Here is a 13,658-nt window from a genome sequence, read left to right as displayed (position 1 = left end):
AGAACAATTCATCACCAACCGTCGAATAACAGGTATGCTTAGCTATCCTCAAAACTCCTTGTATCACCGGATAACAGGTACTCTTAGTCACCAGATTCTATTCAACTGAGCCGCCTTGAGGTACGCTTACAAGGTGTAACTCAATCGAATGCTCCAGAGTTTGTGAATTTAGGTTTGATTCCAGCAGTTAAACTCAGTACGCTCGGTTCACTTACCGGTGTTGTTTCCACACACGATTGCTTTATAAAATCCCTCTGCAAGGTCTCATGTTTTCTACTTGTGTAGGAGATGCACGACAATTACGGATCGCTCAACTCACTACTAGCAATAGAATGATAAATAAACTAATCTAGTTGCGCACCCAAATCAATCTAAGAATCAATCATAAACCCTAGATATAATGAAAACAAATGATGATGATTAAAACCTCAAATAGACTTGTATTATTAATAAAGCTTCACGCTTAGAACATTGAATTCATCCTTAATCAACAAAGGATTTAGTTTCTCATGATTACACAATTACCCGGTTTCCCCCTAAATGGGTAAACCCTAAAATATTAATGAAGAACAAAAGTATAATAATGAGATTATCGATTCCATGACCTAATACCTTTTTATAGGTTTACATTGCTTGGCCATCAAGTATTTAGTTCGGTTCAAGAGCCCGACCCGAAAATACGACATAAACGACTCCAAACGTGACCTTAGGCCTTCCAAGGTATGAATACACGTTTTCCTACTTGCTAAGTACGCTAACCAGTCCGCGAACTTCAAATTCCAGCAGAAATTTTTGGAATTAAAGTATGCATACCCGTCCGCATACTTTGCTGTCTTCGGTATTCGATAAAACTTGTTTTGGCCACAACTTCTTCGTCCGAACTCGGAATGACCTCATTCTTTTTATATTTAAATTCTCTTCAAGATGATGATGAGAAATCCTTAATTTGAATGAATTAAGATCGGTCTTTGGTCCTTCTCTTGATTTTGAGCGTTTTGCTCATTTTCGTCGCACTTCTTCCACTTCTCCTGGACTTGGGCACTTGGATACTTGGAATACTTCTCTTCCTAGATATTTTCAGCACTTTGTAGCTTCTTTTTGGATGATTCACCTATTAGAGGCAAATAAGAGAAAACAATAGTAATAATACGAATACATGCAAGAATAATAACTTAAAACAAGTATGGAATGGACACTAAAATCATATGAATTATGCACTTATAAAATTCCCCCACACTTAGCTTTTGCTAGTCCTCGAGCAAACTAAATAAAACTAATCCTAAATACAACAACTCCATGTCGTTGAGAAAACGGTTACACTTAGCATGTATAACAAGCCTTTAAACCCCTAGGTGTCCCCAGTGGACGAGTTATAGTCTCGTGAGGGTTTACAAGAGGTATACCCACAAAACCTATTCCAATCTCTCGCCTTGGAAGAACCGCTAAGGATAGACACAAAGTAGTAGCTAATAAGATAATCATCCTACATATGTTCTTTAACTGCAAACATCCCACAAACATTCTAATCATCACACATAAGCAATTACTTAGTGTGACATTCAACCTGATTGCAAACTCTACTAAGATAGTCATCGTACTTGTTGCAACGTTTTCCACAACACTCGCGTGCTGAAATCACATGGATAGACAAGAGAATGAAAATAGAAAAGTGAAGTGTGCGAATGTTGACTAAAGTGAAAGATGTTACCCACAATACTTGTATGAATATCGTCAAAGGATTCTTATTTATAGTGCAATAGTTGAGAGAAGTGTTAGAGCATTTCTCGGTCGAACTCGCATGTGTTGCTATCTCAAGCATGTTTGTCAATGTTAGTGATCAAAACTATAAGTCTTGATTTCTAGTCTACTATAGCTAAGGTCTCGGACTAGGATAGAAAGTGTAGTTGAGCTCAAGAACTCCATGGCAATCATCATACAAGACGAAGGACTACTCAAGGAACCGGTGGATCTTCATCGACTAAAAGGTATGTGGAGACTTGAACTTATCTATCACTCAAAAGTCTATTTATCTCCTATCTTGAGACAAAAGTCGTTTTGCTATATAGACTTAGATTATACACATTTGCTATTTCGAGTCGAGTTTATCTCGCCTATCTATTTCTCGAAATATGTGTTGGTAAGCTTTCTCTTTAACCAAGTTCATCTTTACCTTGTGATGAAAGTCATGACAAGTTTCAATCGCTTTGGAAATTGCTTACTTTGACGAAAAATAGTTTGTGAATAACAACTATAGAATACCAACGTCCTCTAAGAATGTTCCAATCATTGAAATGAGAGTTTAGATTATATAACCATTGGAGGATATAAGCATTGTTGTGGAAAGACATATATGTATAAGTCCTTATTCCTTGAAACGAAGTTTGTGTTAGAGCGTGGCTCGGTTGAACCCACCAAGCGTTGGTATGTCAAGTTTGGTTGTCATATTTTAGTGAATCAAAACTCATGTTAAGAGTCGCTTGATTATGTACTAGAGTTAAACTTCGTATAGGTTAGCTTGAAAGCATTAGGATATGAGACATTACAAGTATCCCGAAGACTTGAAGATGTGAAGAAGCAAGGAGCTACAACGACAACAATCATCCTTCCACTTGAGGTTAGTGATATTTGACTTGTACTGTTTCATTCCCTAATGATAAGTGCTTAAAATACATCTTTCGAATATCTATTTCTTATGCTTTTCTTATTAGTTTTCTAGTTAAATTGTATATTACGTTTTCTTTTCTATTCTTTTAGGTACAACGGCTGGAGCTAGCGAAAAAGGAAGAAAGAGCATCGAAATGGAGCATAAATGTTCAAAGCTCGTCAACAAATTCTTGTCATCAATAACTAGCCGAGATAGGCTGGTAAACCCTTGAGATGCAGACAAAAGAAATCAACAAGGCACCATGACATAATGGTTCTCAAGTACTGAGACCATCTAAAATTGTGACATGGGCCTAACACTAGTCTGGCTGAGTGGTACCAGTAAGGGTGAGCATTTGGCCCGTGATCCGCGGATTTAACCGGGACCAACCATTCATTTGCGGATGGATGTCCGAACCGTTCGTTGATGGGTTGGATGCGGATGCAATTTTTGAAATCCAACGGATAATGGATCGGGCCCGGATGCAACCTTGAAAATTCGTTGGACATCCATATCCGTTAAATTAAAGGTATTTATATAATTTTAGAAAATACTATGGATCATTTAGGAATTTTCAAGATGTTTGCTTGGGTGTTGTACATGGCATTTTTATATTTGTATACATATATAGGATATGTAGGTTTTATAAGGAGTCATTTGTGTTCTTTACTATAAATTTTAACTAAAACAAATCCATTGGATTATCCGCATCCAATCCGTCCATCCGCTCATCCATTAGATAAAAATCCGTTGCATATGGATTGGATGCAGATGCCAAATTTGAAATCCGTAGTGCACTGGATTGGATGCGGATGAGGCGAAATCCGGTCCATACCGGCCCATGCTCATCCCTAGGTACCAGCTGGAGTAAAAGAGGTGCGTGTTTGCTGGTGGAGGAAACAATCCAAAGAAGTGAGAATTTAGGTCTCTTTGTGACAAGATGGTTAAGACCATTTCTCTCTTAATTCAACCCAGACGTCTCTCTTCTTCCAGCGATTAATTATCAACCAAATATGCCGCCGGTTCTACTAGCCATGATGCCGATGGGTGTATTTCTATGACTACTAAAAATACAGTAGCACAACCAAATCTGATTTAATGGTGAAAATGATATCAATGGAATGATAAATGTAATGTAAGAAGAAAGAGATGAGATATACTGAAATGTTGACACCGGATTTAACGTGGTTCGGCATACTGAGGCCTACGTCCACGGGTTAGTGATTTTATTAAGTGTGTAAGAAGAGCCTCCATTAAAGAGGAGCTCTGCAAGTGAAAGAGATAAAACCGATGAAAAAGAGAACCTCCCTTTCTCTGACCTAATCTTTTCCTTTTTAAAGGAAAGAGATACAAAGCTATTTACTAAAACATCCCTAGCTTAATAATTAAGCTAACATAAAATGGTTGTAGTGTATGTTGATGTAGAATTGCATGTTGCTGAAGATTTAATCTAATGCCACGTGTCGAAGATCTATTTAGTATCTTCAGTTTGCCCCTTTTCATAAGGTTTGTTGGAAGAGCAATCCTTAAGAAAACGTCTTCGTGTCTTGCTTGTACCTTGCTTTGACAGTTGATGTTGCGCCTGGGCTAGGTCTGATGCGGCTACCATTTCGTTGGTGCTTCTTGTCAATGGTGCGAAGTGTCTTGTTCTCGGGTATTGTGTTGCCCCGGTGGTTGCTTTTTCCCTTACTTGTCATGATGAGAGATTTTAGCTTCTTATGGAGATGGCTGCACATTGGTGCTATGTGTCTTGCTGGGAGCATGGTGGACTTCGTTGCAACAGATTATAGGCAAGCGACTGTGGCGTGTGCATTCTGGAGCTGATAGAGCGATCTTCGTTCTATTCTGCATCTTGGAGTTATCTGCGCGTTGCGTCATGCGTAATGGTCGACGGTTGAGTTCTTCGAAATTGTGTTGTACCGAACATTTGGTTACGTTTTTCTGAAATAACAAAACATCACTGCTCAGCGACTCAAACATGTATTAAATAAATTTTAACTTAACCTGTAGGTGGCTTGAGTTTTTCTTTGATTGATGGAGTTGTCTTTTGGTTTTGAGTTGATTCAGCCCCTGTGGAAGATTCACGCTCTGCTGCTCTAGCTGCACTTCTTCACTTTGACTGCATTAGACACGACTTTCAATTTGTTCTTCTGCTGCTGTCGATGGTGAAGGAATTGAGGTGAAGAATGTAACGCTACGCTGGAGTATACATACTTGCCCCCATTCTTTGCGAGATTCTGAGGTATCCTTGATCAATGTCCTGCAACAAAATAGTTTCAAATGTAAATTAAATTTTCATAGCAAAGTGTACTTGCCATATTGAATGGATGTCTGCCTCCTTTTGCGCCTGAAAATTTAAGATGAAAAGTTATTTAAATGTATAAAAAACTAGTACGACTCAAGGATTGACTCTGCGAAGGTTTGTAGTTGCATCGTCCATAGCACATGCACGTAGTGATGGTGGTACGGAGTATCCTTTGCGGTACACTGGATGTACTACTCTAGGCTTACATACCTGCAAAACCAAAGAACATTGAAACTGATATGTTAACATTTTCAGGATGCATACACATGTGAGTTGGGTTAAGTTGCCTGCATCATTCTGTTACAGTTGTACAAGCCGAATGAGTTCAATTGTCCTTCGTATGTACTAGCACCTTGTCCTGACTGGAGCCAATGGCGCCTACATCTTTTGTTGTTCCTGCGTATGCCAAATTAGTCCATATGGAAACAATTAATAATAATAAGCAATGATTCCTGTATAAAGGATATATTCTATCAAAACTTGCCGACTGATAGCGCTTTATGAGTGTAGAGGTAATGAGATAAGTATCGTTGAGAAACGTATAAGAAGTATGTGGAGTGATTATAGAAGTACACGAAGTAACAAATGATCACTAACGAATAGAAGTATGATAAAAATAAAAACTCCGCAGTAAGTACTCTTCGACAAGAAGCATGAAGTATAAGAAGTAAGAAGTATCGATTCTTGAGTAAGTCTTCTCATATAAGAAGTATATGAAGTACTGGAAGTAAGAAGTGCGAATTGTTGAAGAAGTACACTGCGCGTAAGAAGTATAAAGTGCCAAAATAAGAAGTATCAATCCTTGGAGTAGTATGAAGCATTACCAATAATGAACATGAAGTATGAAGTATACCCAATAAGAAGTATGAAGGATAACCATGACCAATTAGAAGTATATATGAAATATGACCAATCAGAAGTATATATGAAATATGACCAATTAGAAGTATGAGGCAATGAGAAATACCACTCTTCACCGTTAATAAGAAGTACTGCCCCTTGTTGAAAGCCTCAGGCTCTTTGTAGAAGAATTTTGGTAAAGAATATGCTACACCGAAGTATTAATACTTGCCCCTATTCTTTACCGAAGTTCTGAGACGTCCTTGCAGACAAAGAAGTCAAATGTATCTTACCCTTTGTGATTGATAGGTGCTTCCTAGAACTTGGTTGTGATCTTTCCACGTACATTGCAGGTTTATGTCTCCTCTGGAGTGGATCAAACCATTGGTTGGTGCTGAAGTTCATGCGTATGTGTGGGATGAGTGTTTGATCGCGTAAAGTCACAAGGGGGTTTTACCTTGCGTTTACGTGTGGACCTGTCACCCCGCTGGCTAAACCCTGGCCAGGGGATTACCAAGCGGTGGGGATCCGAAACTCTCGGTAACGTGGTGTATGCAATATTAACAAGCACCCGTCCCGCCGAGCTTCTAAAGGCATGTCATGTTGGGTATCTCTTTCTTCTGGAAGCCTTCCCCCCGGTCATACACTCATAGACACTTACGGGGGAGTCCTGAGAGATTGCAAGCAAAGTGCTTTCCCCAGTATGATGTAACAATAAAAATTAGGTTAACAAGAAAGATAAACACAATAGTATATGCAACAATAATAATTACCGAGAGAGTAATAACGAAGATGTAAAAGTAAAGGTTGTCGAGAGAGTACATATAGTTGAGAAAAAACATGCTATTAACTCATTCTTGAACCTGTGCTTTCAAGAGAAACACAATAGGAGATTCGACAATAAAGATTAACAAGAGAGTAATAACGAAGAGGTAACAATAAAGGTTGTCGACAGAGTACAACAGTTGAGAAACAACCTGCCTACTCATTTTTGCACCTGCATTTTCAAGAAAAAAAACAAAAATGCAATATTGCGGATTAAAGAGAGTAGTAAACATGTAAATGGTATCAAGTGTTAATGATTCGCAGAAAGGATTAGAAAGCAAGCCAGATGGTTAAACAAGCAAATTCAGTTGAGAAGCAACCTTCTTAAGCTCACTTTTTTCCACCTGCAATGTCAAGAAGAAGAACATAAAATGTCATTAAAGATTAACGATAGAGTCTTAACACTTATCTTTTTTCTCTATGGTTGTGGCATTGAGGACTGCACCATGTAGCATTAAGAACTGAAAGGAGGAACTTAAGAGGTAAGCAATGATATAATAGTAGTAAGAGAAATAACAATAAAAATCATAGGCGCTGCTAGTAATGATAAAACTTGTCGATACAGTAAGTATATAGGCCAAAGTCCCCCATGATGAGAGTGTGGTAAGGGGAAAATTGTGTGTCAGGTTGTTCTTCATCCATGTTCGCATCAAAAATATTGCTGCTCCTTCCTTAGTTATGATGCCCTGTCACTTTTGGGTGAAATCTTTTATAATCCTAAATTGATTAGTAACACTGCTGCAAAATGCAATTTGGTATCAGTATAAAGTGAACCGATAAGGGAACGAAGAAACTAGGACGATTAGAAATTAAACCAATATGCTTGCTCCAACCACGCGTTACTGAATTCCTTTGTCATCTCAACAAACAATTTAATGTTAGTGCAAATGGTTTAATGTATAAAAGTAAGAACTATCATCAGTCGAGAAATGATTTGCTAATATTCAATTTCTGCCCCTGCACTTTCATGAAACAAAATAATGGAATATATCAAAGATTAATGAGTGAGGCAAACACTTGTGAAGTGCAGTGCGAAATGTTATTTAGCAAACTCCCGTCTTCGGCTTTCCAGAATGCAGTACCAATAGTGATCATCAATTGTGATTCTAAAGATCAACCTACAAAATCAACGATACGACAATAACACGGGTTAGGCAGTTAGTCCTCTTGGTAAAAGACTAAACCAAAATAAGCCTCTTAATAAGTGAACCCAGAATGAAAACTTAAGGAGTTAAGTAAAGCTTATAATTTCCATAATCAACCACTGCTGCTTATCTCATGGGAGACGGAACTTCTTTTCTGTAGCCGCAATAACAGCGCGGAGCTTCTCTTATGGCTTTAGTGAATTCAATGCCCCGCCGAACAGGATTCAAATAGCAACTATCCGTTGATTTAAGAACCTAAATTTCAGTCGTTAAACTGCAGCCTTTGGGTAAGCATGAACATGTATAAGAAGAGTAGATCATTTCATACATGAGTAGATAATCCATATAGATTAAAGACATGGATTGAACAAACCATGTTAAATCATATCAAATGAAACGAAAAAGAAATGAAGCTTATCTGTTCCTAGGAGGTTGTGACTACACTGCGTGATATCCTACGGAGATGGAACTGTGGAATTGAATCTGGGGAGTTGAACCCGAGCTGCGGAATTGAGCTTCGGAATTGAGGCTTCGGTGTTGAGTCTTCGGAGTTGGATTTGAGCAGCGGGCCTGAAGCTTCGGATTTGAATTGAGTTGCGGAACGGGATTTGATCGTCGGACTTTGAGCTTCAGAGTAGGAGTTGAGCATCGGAAACTGAGCAGCGGAACTGAAGCTTCGGGGAGGGACTTGAGCAGCGGATTTGAGGCTTCGGAGGTTTAGCTGCGGGAATGAAGCTTGCATCTGCGTATCTGTGCCTGCGGTTTCAAAAATGTCAAAATATTAGCTAAAGTTTAACAACACAGCTTATGTAACTTTATTTTCATTGAGTGCGACTTTCAAGGTCCAAATTTCTCTGCGTTGTTGGTGCTGCGTCCGTAGAGTAGCCGTTCTTCTTCGTTATGCCATATTTGTGGATTTCACATGGGAACCTGCGGTCAGTGATATTTTCAACGGTCGTACACTTTTCCGCTTTGACAACGGCGTATGGTCAAAAACAAGTTGAGTTAGTACTCTGTCAGTTAAAAAATAGTAATACAAAAAGAAAAGAAAAAGGTAGAGTTTGGATCTGATGGAAACTTCGCTGACAGTGAGCTTCCCTGAGATAAAACATATTGAATATCCTCCGAAGTAAAGTACGAAGAAATAAATTCTTCCACCGAAGTAGAGGATAGAAATAGATTCGTCAGTTAAAATAGCCTTGAAGTGAATGTGCAGGAGAAATAAATTCTTTAACATCTCTCCCTGTTTCTAGCGCCAAATTGTGACTACTAAAAATCCAGTAGCACAACCAAATCTGATTTAATGGTGAAAATGATATCAATGGAATGATAAATGTAATGTAAGAAGAAAGAGATGAGAGATACTGAAATGTTGACACCGGATTTAACGTGGTTCGGCATACTGAGGCCTACGTCAACGGGTTAGTGATTTTATTAAGTGTGTAAGAAGAGCCTCCATTAAAGAGGAGCTCTGCAAGTGAAAGAGATAAAACCGATGAAAAAGAGAACCTCCCTTTCTCTGACCTAATCTTTTCCTTTTTAAAAGAAAGAAATATAAAGCTATTTACTAAAATATTCCTAGTTTAATAATTAAGCTAACATAAAATGGTTGTAGTGTATGTTGATGCAGAATTGCATGTTGCTGAAGCTTTAATCTAATGCCACGTGTCGAAGATCTATTTAGTATCTACAATTTCAAGGGCTGACAGTCTCATATGAAGCTGAGAACGGAGAAGGAGAAGGAGATGTAATACAAATTGATGGCTGTTTTGGGAAGGATTTGAGACGCCGAGAAAGGAGTAATCGCTAGGGCTCAACAACCATTGAAAGACAACAGGGAACGAAGGTTTAGGCTGCAGTTAGATTGAATTTTGGGTTAATAAACATGGAAAAATGGAGCTCACTGCCATTGAGGGAAAATGAAGTTCTGTTGCCGTTAAAGAAAGACCTGCTGCTACTGCCATTGATTTAATGAAGTTTTAGAAGATCAGAGAAGGAATTGGAGTTGGGTTTTGTTCCAGTTCGAATCTCAGCAAGAGAGAAGGCCAAATAAGATCTTCTATTACCTGTCCGTGCAGCTGAAAATCGCTATCATTGATATTTAGTGATGGACGAAGAGGAATTAAGGCTATTGAGAGTCTGTGAATGATTTTAATACATGGGTTTGTCTCATTTGCAGGGAAGGATTTGATGTGCAATATCCAATTTACGGGCAGTACACAGTCTTCACCAGTTTGCAACACGCACATAGAGTGTTTGTAAAAGTGTCTGTGTCACCAGATTACACAAATTCAAGTTCTGTCGCCAACAGTTTGCCGTACCAGACTATCCATGGATTCTGTGGTTCGAGTTCTGGCAGAATTACAAGCCCAGAAATCAGTAAAGCAAGGGGTGTTGCTGCCATGGTTCTTGTGGTTACTTATCAAGGGTCGAGAGAACAATTCGCATCCAACAACAAGGCAGAGAACACGGCACAATGGGTGAGAATCAGTAAAAGAATTGGCTAGGAGTTTGGGGTCGATTATGAGCTGATTCAGGTGAATTTCTTGCCGTGAAGACAGCCACCAAGTGATGATGTTTTCGTTAATTTCGGGTGTTGAATGGTTGAGATTTAAATGCGTTCTACAGTTTATATTGAATTAGGAAAGTTGAGATACTGAATAGGGACGCAACAGATACGAGTGTTATCTTGGCCGGCAAAACAGGATTAGGAAACATGGGACTGTACCCAATTCGATTTTGCAGGAAGATATTGAAGCTATAAAAGAAGAACTCGACTGCCAGGAATCATCTCATACCCCATACCTCTCATCACTGCCGCATCATCAACAGAGAGGAGCTCTCTGCTCCTCTCCAATCATCATCACCAACTGCATCATCTTTTGCATCTCCATCCATCTGCATCTCCACCAGCATATATCCACCTGCATCATCTTTTACATCCACTGCATACATCCATCAGCTGCAGTTAACCTTCCATCCACCTTCATAGCCATCTACAGACCATCAACAGTAGCAGCTGGAGTTCAGTTCCATCCTCCATTCCACCTCACCTGCATCCATCCGCACAGCAGCAACGACTCTTTCTCAAGCTAAACCACCAGTTCCCCTCGCTACCAGCACCATTATCCCATCTAGCCTGCAGCGCCATCATCCATACCAACAGTCCACACATTCTGCAGTTGCAGTCCACCACCATCGCGTTCACCACAGCTGGGTTGCTGTATTGGTTTGCTTGTTGTTAAAAGTTGCTTTTGTTTGCTGTGTTATTTTTCCATGAACTCCAGTAGCTAATTGCATATTGATTAGGGACGATTTCGACGTCCGAACTTGAATTCGAAGTGATATTTAAACTACCTGTTTTCTTGCAATTATATTGTTATTGCTCATTCTCTACGGTACCAATAATGTTTATGAGTTGTTTCTCAATGTTTAAGTTGTAAATTGAATGGTTGTTTGATGATTCTATTGCTAATTCGAGACTTCTTCGACCCGTAATTGTCTAGATGTTCCGAGTACAAGTAGCGATATATGGGTATTGATGATGGGACTTTGTTAGGTATCCATATGTATAGAATGACACTAGTAGATGAGTCGAGTTTTAGTGTTTGTCACTAGGAATAGCCTATCTCACGGAACTTAAAGCATTTGTTTAAGTCACACCTAGAGAGCGTACTTCTAGGAAACTTGGCAAGTAGAATCCTGTAGTCGAGCGCTTCCGTGTCCGGTGGATTAAGAGATTGCGGAGTATTTGAGCATACTAAATATTCTACGGTTATTAGTAATGGAAACTTTGTAGAAACATAGCTATATTGATAAGATTCTTGTTTTGTGACTGAGAAAGAGTCTTTGATCATTCTCATACTCATATTTGCATTAATATTCAGAAATTGAATTGACAACTTTAGACTCAACTCTCCCTTAGGAACGAACCTGCTTGTCATTGTACTACTAGTTAGTATAAGAGAAGTAAGGAATTTATTTTTGCGAGTTCGACATCTTGTCAAAATTGGCGCCGTTGCCGGGGAGCAGTCGATAGTTTGAGTTGTTATTTAATTTTCTGTTTTTGTGTATAAATTTTATTCTTTACCTTTTGCTAATTTATCTTTTTATAATCTTATTTTCAGGTACAAATCACTTGTTTTGCGTGTGCACAATTGGGAATAAGAGGTAAGTCTCTAAACTAGTTGTGTGCATAAAAATTTCGTGATGTATCCTTTTGCGAACAACATATATGATTCACAAGACCAAGCATACTATGGTAATAATTCTGATTTTCAATCTCACTCTTACAATAGCTTCCAACCATATGTGGGATATAATCAAAGCCAATCTTTTGGTTATGACGACTATTCCACAGGACCTTGTGATTCTTCTCATACATCGCAACAACCTTTTGGTGGTTATGTAAGTGGACAATCACAAGGATGGGGGATAGTTATACTTCTCATACGTTCCAATCTAGTTTCATGCAGATGTTTGAAGAATTCAAAGATATTCGACGTACATGGAACCAGATTAACTTACCTCCCAACGTGTCGAGTTTCGTACCAAGTGAAACATATGATAGTGTATTTAGACCTGTCCCGGATCGTACTTATGATCTTTCACCCATTCAAAGGGAAGAGACGTGGTCTAGAGAACCTATTGTGAATAGTAGCGGAAAACGTGTTAACATTAAGAAACTCTTTAGACAATATGAGCAGTTGGAAGAAGAGGGAGCAACGGAAGATACTCTTCAAGCAATTTCTAGGGCCATACATATGGAGGTTAACCGCTGTGTTGATAATGGAGAAGAGCCCCAAAAAGAAGATTCCGATGATGGTGAACCTTTGGAAAATATTGATACTGATGGTGATACTAGCTCAACTCATGATCATAATGGTCATTCTCATATTCAAAAGGAAGAAGTTGAGTCTAGAAACATTACAATTATTGATGATTCTGATTTATTTTCCGATGAGGAGGACTTGGTTATAGAAGAAACCAATGAATGTCTTGCCAAGAGTTTGAGTGAGAATGATGATACTTGTGATGTGGGAATGGAAGTGTCCAGCAGTACCGAGGATCCCGTAATACAAGAGGCTATGCAAGGTTTGTCTAACCCTTTATGTGAATCTCTATCTAATGATGATCCTCCCAAACTAGAAGTAACTTCCCAAAGAGTTGTTAATCCATCTTTTAGGACAATACCTCATTTGGGGCTGGAATTATGTGCTTCTAAAGTTCTTTCCGAATTTCTTGCTTCCAAGTATCCGCCATATGTGTTTGAGTCTAACACCATGCAGGTTTTCCGAGAGGAACAAATAGAAGTGCCTTCCACTTATGTTTTGTATACACTTCCGAGTGTAGAAAGGACTAAGTGTGGGGGTGGCTCTCGTGGGATGATAATTTTACTTTTCCCACAATTTGCTAATATTCTTTTGAAGCTTTTGCAATATATGCAGATTGTTTTATGGGTGGATCCTCAAATTTTCAGATTGTTGATATATGGGGAGTCTATTTTGAATGTTTCTCGTATGCGTCAATTAGGTGCACAATTCCAATTCTTACTTCCTTGTCTTTTTCAAGTATTCCTCTTATTCTTTTTGCAATGGTTTGAAACATTAATGACAATGTTGATTTAAGTGTGGGGGTAGGGTATAATATGAACAAAAAAATTGACGTATACAAAACTCTAACTTTTAGAGGTTTTTGAAAAATTTAGAATAAACACTAGCCTTTCTAAGTAGATGGAATTTTTTCTTGACGATGAGGTATATTTCAACTGAGTCGGGATTAGATGCCAACTAAATAGCTAGTTTAGTGTTTATCCTCTATTGTTCAGAAATAACTATGAGTTAAAGTATCAATTTATGTGATTTGTATATAATTTGTAAAGTTTGATGCCTTTAGTTAA

General features: G+C 38.6%; 1 protein-coding gene across 2 annotated transcripts; it reads left to right on the top strand.

Annotated features, from left to right (window-relative positions):
• Positions 1 to 9,505: 9,505 nt before the first annotated feature.
• LOC113357715 lies at positions 9,506 to 13,386 on the top strand. 2 transcript variants are annotated; one of them, XM_026601165.1, is made up of 3 exons: positions 9,506 to 10,296; positions 11,887 to 12,853; positions 13,239 to 13,386. In XM_026601165.1, the coding sequence occupies exons 2-3, from the start codon at positions 12,187 to 12,189 to the stop codon at positions 13,244 to 13,246; spliced, it is 675 nt and encodes a 224-aa protein (XP_026456950.1). In that variant the 5' UTR covers positions 9,506 to 10,296; positions 11,887 to 12,186; the 3' UTR covers positions 13,247 to 13,386. The 2 variants fall into 2 exon arrangements, with proteins under 2 accessions (XP_026456950.1, XP_026456949.1); XM_026601164.1 differs by having other exon boundaries at positions 11,887 to 13,386.
• The last annotated feature ends 272 nt before the right edge of the window (positions 13,387 to 13,658 follow it).

This window comes from Papaver somniferum, chromosome 3 (assembly GCF_003573695.1).
Source record: "Papaver somniferum cultivar HN1 chromosome 3, ASM357369v1, whole genome shotgun sequence".
Lineage (NCBI taxonomy): Eukaryota > Viridiplantae > Streptophyta > Magnoliopsida > Ranunculales > Papaveraceae > Papaver > Papaver somniferum.
The sequence above is the reverse complement of the archived record's forward strand: the minus strand, read 5'-3'. Positions and strand labels throughout refer to the sequence as shown.

Coding starts and splice junctions, on each gene's coding strand:
- LOC113357715 (XM_026601164.1), top strand. CDS start 12,187: ATGGGGGATAGTTATACTTCTCATACGTTCCAATCTAGTTTCATGCAG.